Raw genomic sequence first — 21,048 nt, forward strand, 5'->3', positions numbered from 1 at the left:
GTACCTGGGTCTGGAGTGGGTAAGAGGCTCACCCCAGCCAACTTGCCCACCAAATGCACTGCCACCCTGGGGCAGAATGGCTGCTGTCATACCCTACTCAAAATGCCACTGGGCAAAGTTCCCAACCCTAGGCATCTGCCAAGGTAGGAAGATGGCAGTGGTTGTTGGGAGGGAGTGGGAAAACAAGCCAGGCACAGTGTGGGCTGCTAAAGGGAGCTGGCAGTCAAGTATCTGCCCTGGAAGGTGGCAAGAGGAGGGACCATTTGAGCTGAGGCTGCAAGCCCCCAAGTGCATGTGCCATTGTCTCTTCAGACTTCATTTACAAAACACATATCCAAAGATAAAATTATTAAGAATTTCAAGGTGTTGGCCACTGGGCATTAAACTCCGAGTGTGGGGACCTTCTGAACATGGGTTGTGTGTGACTGCTCTATCCCATGCCAATGGATCTGGCCCTAGTGGTAGGGAAGAGTGGGCTCATATCTTCCTGCCACCAAAGGCAATACTCCACACATGGGATACAGTCCCATTTTCTGACTTCTCCATCTCTGAGTTAAGGGAAGATCAGGAGGTGAGTTTAACTCCTTATCTACTTTCTTGAAGATACTGCTAGTCTAAATCAGATGGCACTGCATTTCTCAATTCAGCATCATTTGCACTGGAATTAATGGAGATATTTTCTATCCTCTTTGAAATGGTTTACAGATATATTGTACTTTTTGAAGAGCTGTTCTGAGCTTTTATCCTTTTCTGTGCCTACAAAGAAAGAAAGCACACCAGGATTTCTTTGCCTGAGAGCATTTTCACTCACAATGCTACTTACACTTTAAAGAGGGTAAAGGCAACCCTTTCTTTTTCTTTCAACAACTCTGTGCTGGCTGGCGTGTCTAGTGTGACGGGGCCCTGAGGCTTTCCCTATTTCCTGAGGCAGGACAGCAGACAGGTATAAGGTGGTGAATAACAAGTTTAACAGCTAGCACTGGAATTCTTCTTTAAGAGGAAAGTCTTTGTCAAGAAAAATATCTTTCATAAACCACCTTGGGTAGAGGGTAAGATACAAAGGTTGCTGGCTCAAGCACTAAAAAAGATGATAGTGAAATCAGTGTGCATGAGACAAGGAGTAGAACTTGTCTTGTTCCTGAAATTGAGGGGGCAAGAAAGCAGAAGGGATTACCCCTGAAATGACAGAAGGCTCTACGCTCTGTGATAGAACTTTTCCTTTGAGACCCAAATTCAAAAAATGTAGGACATTTTTTCTGGAGTTAAAATGAAGACTAGTACCTTAAAATTAATAACCAACACACTTCATTATCAGTAATTCTTGTCCTGCACTTTCAGTGCTTCAGGGGAAATGCAAATACAATGGAGAACAAAGAAGTCCTTGCTCAGCTTTTACTTTCAAAATAGACTTTAGGAAAAACGAGATAGCACAGTAGAAGCAATCTGGAACTAAGATTTCCTCTTGCACAAGCCAGACTAGTTGAGAAAGGAAAGAAAAAAACCAACCAAACCAAAGACCTCTGATTCTAAGAAGTCAAAGTTTGGCAGAGTAAGCTTCCATCCATGGAGTAATAATTAGGTAAGATGTTCCTTGCCCTAGAGAGAAGAGCCATATAGTTTAGATATGAATGTGGGGCCTGATCCATGGATCCAACTACTAAGGGTTGAATTCCAGAGGACACGAAATAGTGACCTCAGATAGGTTTGGGAAGGCCCAGAGCAAAGGTAAGTGTTTCCACATTCCTGGTCAGAATGCTAGATTATCTCACAGATTCCCCTATGCTAGTTTTTTAGTTGATGAGACACACTCCTAACATTTGCCAGGCTTGGGACAAGATTCCAAATGCAGGCCCTGTATCAGGTGCTCAAATATTTAAGTTATAAATCAAGTTCTTCTCTCCTACCTTACGAATATACCATCAAAATGCCCTGAAATGCCAGGTACAAATTTTGAATTTTTGGGCTTTTTGGAGTTTGATGGGAAAGTGACTTGGCCTCCCCTTTTCTTCCCACCCCAAAGTCTTGACCTGCATATACAAGCCCTGTCCACGCTCTCACATAAAATCATCCATGACTACTGCTTGGGCCTCGAAGTCTGCACACTGGTGCCACAGGCTGCTCTCAGGACCAACCCAGGAAGAGGTCTTTCCAGTCGCTGGAAGCAGGTTCACAGCTATATGGACAGGAATCTCAGGTTCCCAAGTACCCAGAGCACGGTCTCTAAGGAGGGGGAGTGGTGCACAGGCTCCTGGTAGACTCATCCCCTTTAATACTACAAAGGCTTTGCCATGTGGATCAGGATACCACCCAAAGAGGGCCATAATAGGGCTCTGCAAAGCATGGAACTCAGGTTGGAGCCCCTCTTGCTTGGGAATAAGGGTGGTGGACTGGTCTCAACCCAGGTCAGCAATATAGAAGTAAAAACAGTAATGTTTTATTTCTGCAGACAGGGCCCAAAATACACCCCACAACACTCCCTATTCACCCATGGCCTATCTGTGGCATGGGGAGATCCAGAAGTTCCTGCATGTCCCAGAGGAAGAAGGAAAGTACTTGAGTGTTGAGGGTCAGCGGGTTGCTGGGAGTTGTCAACATGGAAACAAGCGGCCCTAATCAGAGAGGCAGTGGGATAGAGAGCCAAAGACAACCCAAATAGGGTATATGGCTTGGTCTGAGCATAAAGTTGGGATGAAATCACAGTAATTCTCCTCACTGGCATGGACCATGCTGAGACTACAGACCATGAAGTATACCAGTTTTCACTTCGGTGGAATTTGGTGAGGACAGAGGGTCAATGCCAAACAAATCAAAGGAAGGAGTTACCCCTAAAGCATAGGAGCTAGCAGAGAAAGGACACACACCAGAGGCCTCTTCTTAGAGGTCAAAAGTTACATAAATCCTCCCTCCCCCCCCCCAGTCTAGATGGCATCCTGGAAGTGGGGAAAAAGGAGAAAACCCTTGAGAGAGGAGCCAACATCATATAGAGCTTGAATTTTCAACTATTTGAATGTGAATATTTACTTAAAGGCAATAAGTCTGAAATCAGAAGTGGCTGATAAAATTTCTTTTTTTCTTTTTTTGGTTTGGTTTTGTTTTTCTTTTACTTACCATCAGCAGAAAAAAATTAAAAAGCTGACTTTAGTCAAGCAACAATAAAGTTACATTTCTGCACATCAGCCAACAGAAATTAAAGAACGGGGTCATGTGGGGTCACTGTGGCACAAAGAAATCACACATTGTAACAAAGGGCAGAATATAAGCTCCCTGGAAAATCAGAGCCATCCTTCGAAGGGCTTTGGAACTCTCACAGGCCATGCTGCGGGTGGGGAGGGGGTGTGTGTGTTCGACATAGAGGCAATTTCACCCAAATTTCAAGGAACAAGGAGGCCCCGAGAAATTACAAATCACTGTAAAGAAAAGGTGTGTAATACCTGGCAGGAGTATTCCTTGTGCTGTATCTGCCAGGGATCTGAATACCATAGTTTATGATTTGACATCATTATCACTATCCTACTGTACACTGGGAAACCCTAGTGGCACAGTGGTTAAGAACTATGGCTGTTAACCAAAAGGTCGGCAGTTCGAATCAACCATGTGCTCCTTGGAAACTCTATGGAGCAGCTCTACTCTGCCCTATAGGGTCACTATGAGACGAAATTGACTCAATGGCAACGGGGTTGGTTTTTTTTTTTTTTTTTGGGTTTACTATTCAATTTTATGTCTCAAATCTGTTTGACTCCTTCCTTACACTCTGACATCAGGTCTGCTGTCAAAGTCTATGCCATTACCATTCATTCTTTTCTTACTATAAACACCCCTATGACCCTAGAAGATACTTTCATTCTTGTCTATTTTCTAATCACATTAGCTCTTAAGTAGTTTCTATGTCTATAGCTTTAAATCCTTCTTCCTTCTCCATCTCCATAAATTACTGCATAATTTTTCTCAAAATTCAAATTTGAGTATTTCACTATTAAAAAATGCCTATGGAAAAGGCCCCAAATCCTCACCTTGATAAGCTCTCTACAATTCGGTTCCAGCAAACTTAATACCTTCAATTCTAATTCTACCATTAGTAAACTTCATGCTGCAATCATATTGGTCAGTTTATTACCAGAATATGACCTATATTTCCCATATTCATGCTATACCCTCCATCCCACCCAAAAACACAGAAACAGAACCAATCTCTTCAAAAAATCAACCCAAAACACATTGCTTTGAGTCAATTCTGACTCATAGCAACTCTACAGGACAGGGTAAAACTGCCCCATAGGGTTTCCAAAGAGCAGCTAGTGGATTCGAACTGCTTACCTTTTGGTTAACAGCAGTAGCTTTTAACTGCAACAAGCTTAAATCCTATTTGTGATGAGAAGTCTTCCCAGACCCTCAACAGAATTTATCTTTCTTTCCTCATACTTTCATATAATGTATCTTTCATCATGGCATTTTCACAATCCGGTTTGTGTTGGAGTGGGCAAGGAATGCAAAGAGGAAAAAAAATATGTACAAGAAACATTCTACAAAATACCTGATAGTGCATCTCAAAACTGACTAGTCACCAAAACCAAGGAAAGTCAGAAACTGTCACAGCCAAGAGGAGCCTAAGGACGTGATGACTAATTAGAATGTGATATCGTAAACAGAATCCTTAAACACGAAACGGACATTAGGTAAAAAACTACGGAAATCTGAATAGAGACTTCAGTTAAAACGAGCAACACAAAACCCCATTATGATATCTTATTCTTAGCTTATGGACCATCGTTATAGGGATGTAACATACAAACAACGTAAGGAAGCTATTCTTGAATAATTTAGAAACTTCTTACCAAAATTAATTCACATATAAATCATTAGAGGTAAGGTCAGTAAAACCACTATTTGGCTACACTTTGTTAGATCGTTATTTTATATATTCAAATATATATATATATATATTCAAAAGAAATAATGCATGCCTAAAAAAAAATTTTTTTTTCAGTAATTTAGTATGGTTACTCTACCTTTTCTTCTAAATTAGTAAAACATGTATGTAATTAATGGTATTATAAGATTTCTGAAGATGGATTACATGTTAAAGAGATACCTAACTTTTGCATATTCACATGTAATATATAATTACACTTTTATGAATATAAACCTAACCAAAAACCAAACCAGTTGCTGTTCATGTGTATTCTAACTCCTGGCGACCCCATGGTATGCAGAGGAGAACTGCTCCCTGGGGTGTTCAGGGCTGTGACTTTCAGAAGCAGACTGCCAGGCCTGACTTCTGAGGGGACTCTGGGTGGGCTCAAACCACCTACCTGTTAGTTAGCAGCCAAGTGCTTAACTATATGCACCACCTAGAAACTCCTAAACATAAATCTACTAGATGGACAGGTTTTGTGTATAGCAACATGAAGTTTCTAGTCCTCATTTCAAAAGGAAGGTAAGATTTACACAAAATTCTTCATTGTCATATTTTACGGAACCTAGATGACATCATTTTATACCATCAGGACAGACAAAAATGCTGTCCATTATGATTGTAGGTAGCATCCTGATCTCACAGATACTCAATTGTGAAAAAATACACATCTTTAGCACTATTTTTTGTCATAACAATCTTTTTTTTTTTTTGTACATGGTGGTAATTTAACCAATGTGTCGAATTTACAGCACTGAATATTTGCATAGTACAGGGAAAAAAAAAAGCTGCACTGCCTAGTTTTTACAGAAAAGTAATTTAGGTACTTTTATCCTATAAGTGATACTTATTCAGACACGGAGGGAACACAAAGTCCCCCAAATGTTAGAGTAAAGCAGCAGGTGGCTTCCCAAAGCTAACAGAAAACCGAAAGGCTACTCCTGCATATTATCCCACAATTAACAATAACTTACGGAGTCCTGGTGGCAAAATGGTAAGCCCTAGTCCACTAACCCAAAGGTGGGCAGTTTGAACCCACCCAGCTGTGATCAGTCAACCTGCTCCTATAGAAAACTGTACGGGGCAGTTCTACTCTGTCACATGGGTCACGATGAATTGAAAATCAACCTGATGGCACCTTTCTCCTAACAACAGTAACTTGAAAAAATACAACCATACTGTTGTTTTGATTATTATACTGAGATAGACTTAAAGCAAACTAGTTTGGATTAGAAAACACAGATTATCTAAATTCCTCCTGAACACAGCTTCTGAATTAACTTTTTAATGCCAAAAAAGGGAACTTAAAAAATTTATGTTCTCTGTCATCATCTTAATACCCCAAGCTTATGTGTGTAATCTCAAATACTTCCACTTAAGAAAAAAAAGTACCTTTAAAGCTTTATTCTATGATATGACTTTTGAAAATATGTTAATTGCTTGGGTAGATGAGAAAAACTAATGTTTGTCAAGTTTACTTTGTCTTTTTTTTTAGGCAGAAAGGTAATTTTGTTTTCTTTATAAATCATTTTTGTTGACTTTAGAGGAAACTGGATGTGATTCCATTACAAGTTCAGCTGTTATTAACAGATTTCCCTTGACAACAAGAGCATCTTTGGTGGAGGTTACTTCACAGGTTAATGGGGCTGAGTTCCACGGTCAACTTTTCTAATAAAAGAAAAAAAGTTGAACATTCCAAAATCTTACTAATTTTCTTTAGTATCGGGATAAAATCAAAAAACCAAAACCTGTTGCTGTCGAGTTGATTCTGACTCATAGAAACCCTACAGGACAGAGTAGAACTGCCCCATAGGGTTTCCAAGGAGTGGCTGGTGGATTCGAACTGCTGACCTTTTGGTTCGAAGCTGAGCTCTTAACCACTGTCCAATATTCAGATCCAAAAAACCAAACCCATTGCCATCAAGCCAAATATCCAGATAAAAGCCCGTTGCCATCAAGTCAATTTCTACTCATAGCCACCCTACAGGACAGAGAAGAACCACCCCCCCAGTTTCCAAGGAGTGGCTGGTGGATTCGAACTGTCAACCTTTTGGTTAGCAGCCATAGCTCTCAACCACACACAAAAAAAGCCACTAGGGTTTCTAAAATCTGAATAAGTAACTCTAAAATATCATATTCCCCTGTGATTTAATTAATTATAGTGGTAATAGCTGATAATCTCATTAAAAATCACTTTGAAAATTCCCAAAGGTCTGTATTCAAAGTTCTAGGGATATTCATAAATCACACTCAAAGAAAGCTCCATAAAGAAGCTACACTAAATATGCTGAAATCCATCTTTAGATTGGCCACAAATGTGGGAGCTGACAGTATATTTTACGCATTTCATTATGTACTTACCTTTTTTTTCTGGCTTCCCAAACTATGCCAAACAAGTGTTCTCTTAGCTTTCACTTTTCCATTTAGTCTGAGTTCTGTTAAATCTCTTAAAGGTACACAGAGTTAAATGAGAGCACAAATGCCTGAACTTCTCAAACTGAGCAGACCTAACTACGAGGGGAATGTGGTTATCCAAGATGGCCATGACCTATCTTCTGAGAGATCTAATACAGTATTTGGAAGGAGATTTTTATTTTACAACAGATATGGAATTAGAATGCACAATTTATATAAACATTTATGATAAAACACAAGATTAAGCAATTTTAATACCAGATTAAAAGAAGTTTGAGAAGTAGCGTTAGCAAAGAGCACCATGATAAAATGTAAAGCATTACTGCAAGTGACAAATAACAACATCACCACCACCATCAAGTTTCAGAATCTCTTGGTCAGCAGGAAGCCAGAGCCTCAGGGCTTATCTGTGTAGAGTCCCATTTTCTTAGGCCTATCTGGTAAGTGAAATTGTCTAGACCTAGGAAGATGTGTTAATAATAATGTATGAACTCCCCCAAATACAGTGGATTTTTAGATGTCTTCTGAAAAGGCCACCCTGAAACCCAAAGCCTCAGCTCAAAAGGCAAAATTCTGAGTGCTTACGACAGCCCCATGAAGGAAAAACGATCAGATAAGGGCCCTAAAAGAAACTAGATGTGATTTGGTTACTCCCGGAAAAAAAAAAGAAAAAACCCATTACTGCATATAGAGGGCTGGGCCTAATTACCATAACTGGGTCTCCTATTACCCTTTTTGGTCTAATTTTCTATTGGTCCAGTACTACTTTAGTTTAGTAAAATATTCCAAGTGCCCCGCTTACCCTTACCTTTTTTGAGGATATTTTATTACCTCAGTGAAACATGCCAATATTATTAACATAGATTTTCTTCTATACACAAAGCCCACATCTGTTTACTTTATTAGCAGGGTGCTAAAAAAAAAAAAAAATTTTTTTTTAACAGGCCTGGAGCAAAGAAATTACAATTCTATTCCCCTTTTCTGTTATAATTCAACCTAAAATGTCTTAAACGTCCATGTATATCTCATTGTGCTTAGCAAGAGATGGTCAATAAATATTTTATAAATTGGATTAACCTCTGTTTTCACTGAGATAAATTACTACTGAATTTCAGCTGATACTAGTTAGCCATCTCTCTCTTACCTCAGGAAAACAGATACCTTATAAGGGGTTTCCCAATGTAGCAGCATCACTTTGAGTCACACAATGGATCTGTTCAGCATACTTCCAAAAACTCATAATTTCTACATCTTAACACTAGCTAACACTCAAAGGAGTCCCTGGGTGATGCAAACAGTTAAGCGCTTGACTACTAGCCAAAAGGTTGACGGTTTGAACCCAGAGAAGCCTCGAAGACAGGCCTGGTGATCTGCTTCCAAAATGTCACAGCCTTGAAAACCCTATGGAGCAGTTCTACTCTGCACACATGGGGTGGCCATGAGTCAGGATCAACTCAATGGCAACTAACAACACTCAAAAGTTTATTCTGAACCAGACCTTCTCAGCACATGTAATTTAAAGTCCACGTATCAACTTATTTACCCCTTACAAAAACCCTGTGAGGCAGATACGACCTGTTTAACAAATGGGTTAAGGAACTTGCCTAGGGTCACACTGCAGTCTGGCTCAAGTGTCTGTCTGTGCTCTTCTATAGGGCCTCTCCCACGCTCTAGTTAATGTTAGTCCAGAGTTCATGTGCTGGTTCCACAAATTACATGTATGCTCTTCAGTGCTGGCTTTCACTGAAAAATATGCTATATGAAGTCATATGACATACTTGGTTGTTTTAAAGATTTACATAAATATCAAAACAAAAAACTCAAACCTGACTCATAGTGACCGTATAGGACAGAAGAGAACTGCCCCATAGGGTTTCCAAGGAGCGACTGGTGGGTTTGAACTGCCAACCTTTTGGTTAACAGCCAAGTTCTTAAAGCAAGCTCTTAACCACTGCACCACAAGGACCTCAGATAAATGTCAAGTAGCTTATTAAAGAGAAAAACTGTTGATAAACCCACACTATAAAAGAACCGAAATGACAAAAAAAAATTTAACCCTTACCTCTTCTGATCTCAATGGTTTGGGAACTTAGATCTATTTTCCTAAAGTGAAATGTCATTCTCTCCACAACTATGAAGAAACTCTCCTTATTGGTAAGATGGAAAAGCCCTTTCCCTAGGGACATTTTAACCTCGTTCTGTCTTCATTACACTCAGAGATAGCCAATCTGAATTGCTGATTGCCCAAACACGGTTAGTACAGAAATGGCATATTTAAGATTCTATTTTCTTCAGTTTCCTGTAGTCACAGTGAAATACTTTAAGTATAGGTAGTCCCCCCCTTACCCGAGGTTTTGCTTTCCTCAGTCAACTGAGGCTTGAAAATGTTAAATAAGTATGTAGCATGATGAAATCTCACAGTCCCACTCTGTCCTTCACGTAATTTTTATTACAGTATATTATTATAGTTGTTCTATTTTATTATTATTGTGGTTAATCTCTTACTATGCCTAGTCTGTAAATTAAACTTTACCATAGCTATGTATGCACATGACAAAGTATAGTCTTACATAGGGTTCGGTACTATCCGTGATTTCAGGCATCCATGGGGCTACGTGGGGGGTCTTAAAACATATCCCCTGCAGATAAAGGGGGACTACTGTACAATCTTTGGTGGGCTCTTTTAAGTTTTTCAGCAGTGGAAAAGTAATGGAAATGGAAACTTACCCCATCATATTTCAGTTGGGAAATTGAAGTTCAGAAGGTCATAAAAATTCAATGTAAGTAGGATTTATTGAGTGCCAATAGTGTGAATGATTCTCTACTACACACAATGAAATTCAGGCACAGAAGAGACACACAATCCCTGACCTCAGGTACCTTATGATCTAATTTGTATGATACAGATTAGAAACAACTGACAGACAAGTTACATGCCAACATTCAATTAGTAGCATCAATGTCACAGAGTTGTTGTTTAAGTAATTCAAAATAGCAGCTAATCCTAAAATCATTTATAGAACATATTTGGCCTTGGAATCCACAGCACTTCAAACAGGATAATTAAGTTCCACTGCAGATAAACAGTCACAAAGATACAAATACAATGAAAAATTCAAGAGCCCTATCAATGATTTTTGCTATTTTGGATCTTCTGTTTTCTTCTTATTATCGTTCGAAGTCTCCGCAATACCAATTTATCAGACAGAAGCATGTCATCTTGTTGTTCTAAATAATCTAGTAAATTTTCAGTCCATTCAAGTGCAGCTTTATGACTAATATGCTTTTCCGGATTCAGTTCTGTTTTTCTAGTCTTACTGGAAGGTTTTTGCTCAGCAGGCTTGGAACAGTCCTCAGCACCTTCATTGTCAGTTAGCACCTGACAGCTTGAGTCATTACTCTGAGAGTCAAACCACTGATCGATACTCTCAATGTCAACATGTTCACAATCTTCTGTATTCTGTAAAACCGTTGCTAAATTAGCTGCTAAAATGGCTCCTTCATCAGTGTTCACACCCGAATTCTCTCCATTGCCAGGGAAAAGTTTTTTCCATGCTTTGGTTATGGTACTTGATTTTACCATATTCCAAGCTCTTGATACTTCATAAACTGCATCCAACACCGTCAAGTTCTTCCAAAACATTTTTGAGTCAGTTCCTTCATCCATGTATTTCTGGAGAAGTCCTGCTCTGTAGTATCTTTTCACTGTGGCTAGAACTCCCTGGCTCATAGGTTGAATTAGACTTGTGACATTAGGTGGCAAATATTTCACAATTATTCTGCCATCATCTGAACTAAGCAGTTCTTCATTTGGATGTGCTGGGGGAAAATCCAAAAGAAGCACCGCTTTTTCTAAAAGCCCCTTGGATTTCAGATGCTTCTGTACCTGCGGCACAAAGTATTTTTCAAACCACTGTCTGAAAACAGAATGTTCTATCCATGCACCCTTTTGACTGAAATAAGTTACAGGAAGGTTAGAAAGGTCAGTTCCTTTGAATGCACGGGGTTTTTTTGCTTTCCCCACAACACAAAGATTAAGTTTGTGTAAGCCTGTGGCATTGGCACAACACATAATAATGATTCTCTCTCTGCTTGACCTGTACCCAGAAGTACTTTGCTCACTTTCAAGAGCTAATGTCCTTGACGGTAGACATTTCCAGAACAATCCAGTTTGGTCAGCACCATAAATTTGCTCTGGTTGTAGATTCTCCTTCTCAACAAATTCCTGAAAGTTACCACAAAATTCACTGGCAGCAGTTTCATCTCCTTTTAATTTTGTTCCTTTACCAGCAGCCTTTGGAATACCATGGCGCTGCTTAAATCGAGTTAACCAGCCAGATGATGCATTAAAATCACCTTCCATCCCCAAAGCATCAAAAAAGAACTTGGCTTGTTTTGCACAAATTGTTCCAGACACTGGAATGCCATCTGTCTTCTGTTGATTAAACCACTCTATCATAACTCTGTCAAGTTCCTCATATGTTGACGATTTCATGGATTTACGTTTGGATACACCGCTTGTAGGATCTGAACTGTTTGCATAGTTTATGATCCTTTCTTTGTTCTTTTTAATATCACGAACTGTAGATTCACCAATTCCATACACCACAGAAAGTTTTTTGAAAGAGATACCTTCTTCAAGTTTCTTAATAATATCAAGCTTGTCTTTAATTGTCAACACCACTCGCTTTCGTTTGCCCAACATTTTAAGTGCCTAATATTTTGGCAATTACTAGAACAAGATATTCAACAACTTAGTATTTCAATACAAAAAAGACTAGAAAATGGGGTCTTCAGCTCTGCCTCTTGCCCCCCAGGACAGGCAAGGTTTACATCTGAGTCTCTTCACTTGCTGTTTTAAAACAGTCAGGACTGTTTTAAAGTCATAAAAATTCAATTTAAGTAGGATTTATTAGCGTCTGTGTGCATTTTTATAGTGTGCATGATTCTTTATTAACACACAATGAAACTCAGGCACAGAAGAGACACACAAAACAGCTAGGACTGTTTTAAAACAAGGATGAGTTTCAATTAACTCTATCTTATGTCCTTCTTCCTCCTTATTTAGTTTAAGGTAAACTACATTTATGAATTTAGTTTATGAACTGCAATTTCACTGGGGGTTAGAAATTTAACCAATACTGTTCTCTAAAACAGTCCTGTCGAATATTCTATTCTCTTCGTCATCATTGCAGGTGTTTTGCTAAAGCCATAAAAACTCAGGTGGGAATATTCTAGGAAATGTGTTAGGAAATACACAACTTAATTCAAGAAGAGACTTGCAGACTCTATGTTCCACTCCCTGACTATGTTGTCTGTCAGACAGTGCGTGGCATGGAATGAATGCTGGCTCTTCTAAGCCAAGATTGTTATAGGTTAGCAGATGAATGGCTAAGAGAGTCATATGAACAAGGTAAGGAGACTTGGACAGAAGTGAGCTGTAAAAGTAAGATGAAAGTGGTCGAGCAAACTCTGTACTTTATCAAATCACAAACTTATACCTAATGTATTTAGCGATTGGAAAGACGAAAGGTGGACAAGAGGAGGTGTCACATGATCAATAAAGCATCAAAAAAAAACTTCATTGGTGGCAATCAGGACCCATGGCAGAGGTTACAGGGTGGAAGGCTTAGTGAAGATCGTGTTACAATAATCCCGGTAAAAGATGATCCTCGATGACTCAACAGAAGTTGTTCACTGTGGGGGCTATATAGGAACTCGGTGCCTCCGAAACCTAAAGGAAAATATGAAAAATGTTTTTTTTTTAATTATCAGGGTCTGTGGCATTACCACATTTATCCTGCAACTATCTTGAGAAAACTAACACCTAATATTAATTTGATAGCTAAAAACATTCCACGTTATCTGGGATGACAGAGAGAGGGACCTGAATTGCCTACCTCCCGAAATTAAGAGGTCAGAGAGAAACCGTGTTAGCGAGGGCCTCTCCCCGCAGCGCGAGCTCCGGAGCGCGGGGCGCCTTTCCTCACGCGGAGGGAGCCCAGTTCCTATGCACGGCGGCTACGAGGTGTCACCGCCGCTGCCAGCGAGCGATCGAGCGGCCGCCTGGCGCAGAGGACGCCGTCCCGCGGGCCGGGGCATCGCTCTCCGCCTGCCTGCACAGCGTCCAGACCGCACTGAGAGCAAATGGAGGCTCCCGCGGGAGGCTGACACTCGCGGCACAGAGGTGGCGACAGGCTGCGACGGGCGAGCGCCGCTGCCGGACCCGGAAGGCGGGGGATTAGGGAGCACGCGCGCGCCCCCGCAGGAGCGTTGTGTCGGCGAGGGGGCGGGGCCTGCGCGGGCGAGCACGCGCTCAGCCGGGGGCGGGGACTCTGGCGAGTGTGTGGGAGGGGCGGGGCCCGGCGCCGCGCCGCCGCTACGGCGTCTCTGGGCGTCGTGTGGGTTCGACTAATCGCCCCATTGCTCTGGGCTGCGGACTGCTTTGCTGGCCAGCAGGGGGCAGCACGAGCTCACCCCGTCTTGGCCCTTCTGCCTGTGGGGAGACTTCTCCGTGCCAGGCTTCCTCCTCTTCCAGGGAGAATAAAAATTGCACCCTCTGAGGGCTCGCGAGGAAGCTACGCATCCTCGGGTGCCAGGAGCAAGCTGCGAATGGGGCAGGGCGAGCGCACGTGGAGCTTGTTTACAAACAGCGGCCGCTACTGCGGCGCGGAGGCTAGCAAGTCGCTCGCGCCTCCTTGCTCCGGTTCCCGGGAGTCCCGCGCCCGCTCGCTCCCGGGGCTGCCCGTTTGGACTGGACGAACCGCAGCAAGGATCATTCGCCAAGGTAGGAGCGAGCGGAGGCGTCGTCTGGCTGCGGGCAGGCAGGCTCACCGTGGGGACGTGGGTCAGGGGAGGAGCTGATGGCTACATTCTGCAACACCCACCCAAGCAAACCCTGGGTGGATGGGGCGCAGCCGAAAGGTGGTCAAGCTGGGTATCGGGTTTCTCTTCCCTGGTGTTGATGCTTGAGGGGTGGGGGTGAGAGGGCTTAAGTCACGGAACGGACTCTGCAAATCCGCCTCACCTGGGAGACGCGTGAACCTGTGGGAGGAACCGTCGTGAACTTCCTGCCGCCCCTTTACGCCCACTGCTTCTCAGTAGTAATAAGGGAATTGAAGTTTGACAAAAGCTCATTTTTTTTTCAAACAGATACTATAAATTTCTATTTTAATTTTTTTTCTATTTTTAAAAAGTGGAGTAAATGCTGGCACCTGTGCACTAATCACTGCCAAAGACGAACCGTGCCTTTGGGTTCCGGTTCTCGAACTCTGTTCCCTCCAGAACCCTGAGACCCTTCCCTGGAGACGGTAGAGGCTGCGTCTGTTGCAGCACCTAATTGCCGAGGAAACAAGACTGGACTGTATTTCTCCCGTTGTTTCTTTCTACTCCTTATGTATAACAGTAATTTGAAGAATGGGAAAGGGCTTTTGTTAAATTTCCCTAATATCTGTACATAAATGTTTAATCCATCTTCCTTAACACTGACTAGCATAGTAATTCATCCTTTATTTGACAAGGCTTATGTTGTTGCTTGGATATTTTGGAAATTCAGAGAGGGGAGTCAACCTGAGCATTCATACTGCAGAAAACAGTTGTTGAGTCTGAACTTCCTGTCAGGTTTCCCCACCAAAGCTGCTAAACGGCCTTCCTCAGAATTGCAGCCTTTCAATATCTGGCAGGATGCAGATTCTTTGACTGGTCTCATAGATTATAGTGGTTTTAAATAAATACCTGAGATTATAGTGGCTTTAAATAAATACCTGTTTTCCCTGTAGTTGGACTTGAGTGTACTTGATTTAGTCTTGATATTTACCTGGAACTTTTGACCTCAACCGCCCACTGCTGATTTTGTGAACTTGACCTTGGAATAGTTTGGAAATTGATATGTCTACTTAGATAAGCCAGCTATAAGTGCTCTTGTATCGTGTTGGTCTCACCAAAAGCATTTATATACAATCCAGATAATTTTTCCTGCACCCCTGATTTTTATTTTAAAAGCACCTCTTCTTCACACTAATGGGGCCGCGGTGGCACAGTGGTTAGATGCAGTGGGTTTGGCAATGGGTTTCACACTAATTGGTATATACCCATTGCTATCGAGTGAATTCTGACTCATAGCAATCCTATAGGACAGAGTAGAACTGCCCCATAGGGTTTCTAAGAAGCGCCTGGTAGATTCGAACTGCTGGCCTTTGGGTTAGCAGCCGTAGCTCTTAACCCCTATGCCACCAAGGTTTCCTTTGATGGGGAAGGGATCACTGATTACGGTAGATGTATTAGCATAACCTTGAGGGGCAGGACTTTAAAATAGAATGTTGGACATTGTTTTATTAAGAGTTGTTGACCACAGGGAACTTCTTATTGTCAGTTCTACTCTTTGCTTGAAAACCCTGGTGGTGCAGCAGTTCAGAGCTACAGCTGCTAACTAAAAGGTCAGCAGTTCAAATCTGAAACCATATAGGGCAGTTCTCCTCTGTCCTATAGGGCCGCTGTGAGTCGGAATCAACTCGATGGCAACAAGTTTCATTTGGTTTGGACTCTGCTTGTTCGTGCTATGCTATTCTCACCTTCCCCTTCTCTGGTATTTTCATATCTCAAGGCTCCCTTTCTCCTTTCTCTTTCCCTATCAGCTGCTTGTGAAAACTTACGATTCTTTTTATATGATTATGCAGAACAATTTTATACTTTCTCTTATTTCTAACTGTCCTTTACCATTCACTGAGGTGAATCAGTCTGTAATCAAAAGACATTTCACTCTGGCAAATTCTGCTGCCAGGTTTTCTTCTCCTTATATACTACTACTCTTAATCCTCAGAGCAATACTATGAGGTAAATGTTACCTCTAGTTTATTTCTGAGAAAAAAAAAGCCTAAAAAAGTACATTAATCTATCAAATAGTAGGTGGTAGAATGGAGATTTAAGCCCAGATACATCTCACTTTAAAGTACTGTACTCTGTCCACTACACTATCACAACAGAATATTTAACTCAAAGATCTAAAAAGAAGTATGTTGTGATTATTTATTCTCACAGTAATTAATGTTGTCATTTATTGGAATAGACTATTTGGTCTTAGCCACCAAAAAGGCATTCTAGTAGCGAGAACTCTAAGTCTGCGGCTCTCTGCAAGCCTGCAGCAGCGTTGATCACGCGTAGCATTTGGTTCATTAGAATGAGGGTTTTCTGAAAATTACTCCAAGTTGCCGATGTTTCAAATTGTTATAACCCTAAATTTGCTTTTCTGCTGGAAAAATATAAATGCAAGTGCATTACATGGTCTCATTTTCAGTAATGTTTTTTATGAATAATAATTCCAAATAAGTAGGACTTATTGTGAATAATAATTTTGAATAAGTAGAAAAAACAAAACCATTGCCATCAGGTCAAATTCCAATTCATAGTGACCCTACAGGACAGAGTAGAACTACCCTATAGAGTTTCCACGGCTGTAAATCTTTACAGAAGGGGAAGCCGACTGCCTCATCTTTCTCCTGGGAGCGACTGGTGGGATCGAACCACTGACCTTTTGGTTAACAGCTGAGCACTTAACCACTGTGCCACCAGGGCTCCTTAGGACATTTCTAAGGAGAGTAAATTCTTAATTTTTAAGGAGCTGCTTTTCTATTTTTATTTATTTTCCTTGTTTTGGTTTCCGTTTACTTTATTTCTTCTCAAGTGGGAAGTTTAACCACAAATTTTTTATGATACCTGAATTACCTACTCCAGTAAGCTTAATATGAGGTCATGAAATTTTTTTATCATAATACTAGTATTATTCCATATGTATTAAAGCTATTTAATATCAGGTAGTATTTTTTTTTACTTCTATTAATAATAAATATTTACTGCCAATTGAAAAGCAGTGATTTGCACAAAAAAATTTTTTTACTGTCACCTACCTGAAGGAACATAAAATATTGAGGGGAATTGTCCAGCTAAAATATAATTTATTTTTCTTTTAGGGTGTGTGTGTGTGTTAGGGCAAACAGGATGTGAAACGGTCGTCGTCAGTAAAATGAAAGCTTATTCTCTGAAGTCTCTTTCAGCTCTATTGTTATTTTATTTTGTATTGTAGACAAATCCCCAAATTATTCATTTTTAACATAAAAATTTTCCTTTTGTATAGTTAAAGGTAGAAGCACTTTTCCACTTGAAAATCTCTGGACATAAGTAAAGGGTCATATTATACCAAAAAACAAACGCATTGCCGTAGAGTTGATTCCCACTCATAGTGACAGAGTAAAACTGTCCCATGGAGTTTCCAAGAAGCACCTGGTGGATTTGAGCTGCCAACCTTTTGGTTAGCAGCTGTAGCACTTAACCACGATGCCACCAGGGCTTCGGTACTACTCATTGGAAAATCCAAGATCTTTTTTTTTTTTTCAAGTTGGTAATTTATCATATGGTAAGACAGTGAGTTCTTAAACTCTTTGAGTCATACAGATGCCCTCTAGGGGACTTTTAAACTTAATCTTGTTGCCTATGTTTCTTCGTTGACTGGTGGTAAATTTTCACAAGGCTTTTTTTTTTTTTCTGCAGTGTAGGCAAAAATAAGAGAATGAGTTCCTAGGATGATAGAATATATTTATTGGGGTCAAAGATGAAAATTTATTGTGGAAATGCTTAAGGAAAAGTTAGACTTGTGTAATGGATTGAATTGTGTTCCCCCAAAATAAGTATCAACCGCATTAGGACATGATTCCCAGTATTCTGTGGTTGTCCTTCATTGTGTGATTGTAATTTTATGTTAAAAGAGGATAAGGGTGGGATTGTAACACCCTTACCAGGTCACATCCCTGATCTCAATATAAAGGGAGTTTCCCTGGGGTATGGAAACGGAAGCTAGCAGAGAGTGGGGATTCTTACCACCAAGAAAGAAGCACTGGGAGCAGAGTGCGTCCTTTGGACCTGTGATTTCTGTGCTGAGATGCTTCTAGACCAAGGGAAGACTGATGACAAGGACCTTCCTCCAGAGCCAGCATAGAGAAAGCCTTCCCCTGGAGCTGGTGCCCTGAATTCAAACTTCTAGCCTACTGGGCTGTGAGAGAATAAATTTCTCTTTGTTAAAGCCATCGACTTGTGGTATTTCTATTATAGCAGCGCTAGATGTCTAAGACAACTTGCTTCCTGAAAAACCTGTGCATGTAAATTGAAGAAACCATTGAATTGGCTGATTGATGTCAGAGATGTGTATAGGAACCTTGAGTGAAACTTATATACCCACCTAACCTTTCCAAACCCACCTAATTTCCAGCTGTTCTCTAGAAGAGCCTTAAGTTCTGTCAGCTTGGTCAAATCAGGTTTATTGAGGCCCTGCTGGAGTCCCTGGGGGAGCTCTGGTGGTATAGTGGTTAAGAGCTTGGGTGCTAACTAAAAGGTTGGCAGTTTGACTCTACCAGCTGCTCCTTAGAAACCCTAAAGGGCAGTTCTACTCTATCCTATAGGGTTGCTGTGAGTTGGAATCAACTTGACCGCAACGGGTTTAGTTTTGGGTGTTTTTTTTTTTTTTTTTTTTTGAGTTCCTGGAAGGAGCCCTGGTGGCACAGTAAAGCCATTTGACTGCTAACCGAAAGGTCGGTGGTTTGAAACCACCAGCGACTCTGTGGGAGAAAGATGTGGCAGTCTGCCTCTATAGAGATTTACAGCCTTGGAAACCCTGTGGGGTCACTATGAGTCGGAACTGATTTAGCAGCAGTGGGTGGGAGTCCCTGGGTGATGCAAAGGTTAATGTACTTGGCTGCTAACCCAGAGACACCTCAGAAGTAAGGCTGGGCAAGCTACTTTTGAAAAACCAGCTGTTGAAAACCCTGTGGAGCACAGTTCTACTTTGACACACATTGAATCTCCATGAGTCAGAATCAACCCGAGGGCAACTGGTTTAAGAGTCTACAATGCATCAGATCCTTCTCCCTGTCCTCAGCACACACAGCTTCATGCTTTAGAATCTTTATGCATCACCTTTAGCCTGGAAACTCTTTCTCCTTCCTCTGTAAATCTGTACATCGTTCAAGTCCAGGGTTTCCCATTCAAGTCCTAGTTTGTTCAAAAAGCTGCATTTCTCAAGGTTGTGCTTCATACCCTATGGGTCACAATCATTTGCAGTCCAAAATGTAGATTTCTGGGGCCAGTTCCTGGGGTGAAGGCCAGGAACCTTTATTTTCAGTGAGTACCCTCAAGTGTTTCTAAATGTTAAGGCTTGAAAAGTTTATATGATTGACAACTGTTTTGAATGTGAGTCTTCCCTCATAGCATATTCTTTTAGGATGGAGTTTTTCTTCTTCCTACTTCTGCCCCCCTCCCTTCTTTTTCTTATTGTTAAATTGTACACATTCTTGGGAGGAAAATATGAAATATGGAATAGCAACAAGGAAAATAATCAGTAACCCCAGCATTCAGAAATAATTACCCTTAATGTTTTGGTTGTTTTTCTTGTATGGATGTAAATATTCTATACATACATGGACAGTTTTTAAAAATGTGAACTTGGGATCACACAATATTTTATACATGTTTTTACTTACTAACATTTTATAAGTATTTTATTATGTTTTTTGATTCTAAGCAGCCAAATAGCACCAAGAACACACTTACAGTCAAAATTGGGCTAATTACTACAGCAATGGAGACCCATACCTTGAAGAACCGTGGGGTGTCTCTGAGGAAGTCAGGAAAGGCTTATAGGATTTGGGCATGTGAAAGGTGATTTTAGGGAGGGTTAAAGAAAGTGGGTGGTCTGTTTTGGATTGGGTGCTCTCAAGCAGCAGGGACATTTTGGTTATTGAGTATCTTAATTTTTTTCTAGGAAACTGGAGGAGTGAAGAAAGATTAGAATTGTCATTGGAGAAGAAGCAGTAGTCACTAGTGTTACCGGGAGAGGAGGATCTTTGGTCATTTTTGTGGTTCCATGATATCCTCCCCACCCCCCATTTTTAAATTTCTGCCCAGGAATATTATGAAATGATGTTGTTTATTCTTGTTTTACCACAGTCACAGGGTCTTCCTCTGGTAATGATATTTTGTGAAATTATTTAGGTTCAGGACGGTAACACGATGACCGGCTTGTTCATAGCTTTCAGCACATTCTCTAAGGGTCTTTGATTCAAAAAGGTTTAAATAATAATCATTGACAGATTAACTCATTCAGCTAAATGATACTTCAGTCCTTGAAGTATCCCTAACTGATCTGGATGGATATATTAAAATGCATTTCTACCCAAAACAAGACTAAAGGGGTGCACTAGCCCTGGGGCAGGGACTGGAAGGCAGGAGGGAACAGGAAAGCTGGTAATAGGGAACCCAGGTTTGAGAAGGGAGAGTGTTGACATGTCATGGGGTTGTTAACCAGCGTCATAGAATAACGTGTATATTATTTGATGAAAAACTAGTTTGTTCTGTAAACCTCCATCTAAAGTACAATAAAAAAAAAAAAGTGCAGTTCTACCTTAATGAGATTCTCTTATAGCTGAAGAAGCCAATTGTTGATTGTTATGGCTTAAATATTTTAAGAACAAAATAATCCCTTCAATGCCTTATGACTGTATTTTTCAGACTTCACAGTCCTATGGAATATCTTGGCAGTTTAAAATTTTTGGAATATTTCTTTACTTTGTGATTATATAGAAAAATTATTTCTCCACTTATAAAGAGACTTTTCATCATGATAATCCAACATTTTCATATAGTAAGACCTTAATTGCTTAAGTAAATATTTGTCTTGG

General features: G+C 40.7%; 1 protein-coding gene across 1 annotated transcript; it reads right to left on the reverse strand.

The window, feature by feature from the left end:
- Nucleotides 1-8,345: 8,345 nt before the first annotated feature.
- On the reverse strand, nucleotides 8,346-13,543 carry TIGD2 (tigger transposable element derived 2). The gene is made up of 2 exons (XM_049885734.1): nucleotides 13,228-13,543; nucleotides 8,346-13,061 (listed from the first exon to the last, which is right to left on the reverse strand). The coding sequence occupies exon 2, from the start codon at nucleotides 12,030-12,032 to the stop codon at nucleotides 10,455-10,457; it is 1,578 nt and encodes a 525-aa protein (XP_049741691.1). The 5' UTR covers nucleotides 12,033-13,061; nucleotides 13,228-13,543; the 3' UTR covers nucleotides 8,346-10,454.
- Nucleotides 13,544-21,048: the final 7,505 nt, after the last annotated feature.

This window comes from Elephas maximus, chromosome 5 (assembly GCF_024166365.1).
Source record: "Elephas maximus indicus isolate mEleMax1 chromosome 5, mEleMax1 primary haplotype, whole genome shotgun sequence".
NCBI lineage: Eukaryota > Metazoa > Chordata > Mammalia > Proboscidea > Elephantidae > Elephas > Elephas maximus.

Bases quoted from the DNA above. Each gene is read 5' to 3' on its own strand.
- TIGD2 (XM_049885734.1), bottom strand. From the start codon at position 12,032: ATGTTGGGCAAACGAAAGCGAGTGGTGTTGACAATTAAAGACAAGCTT.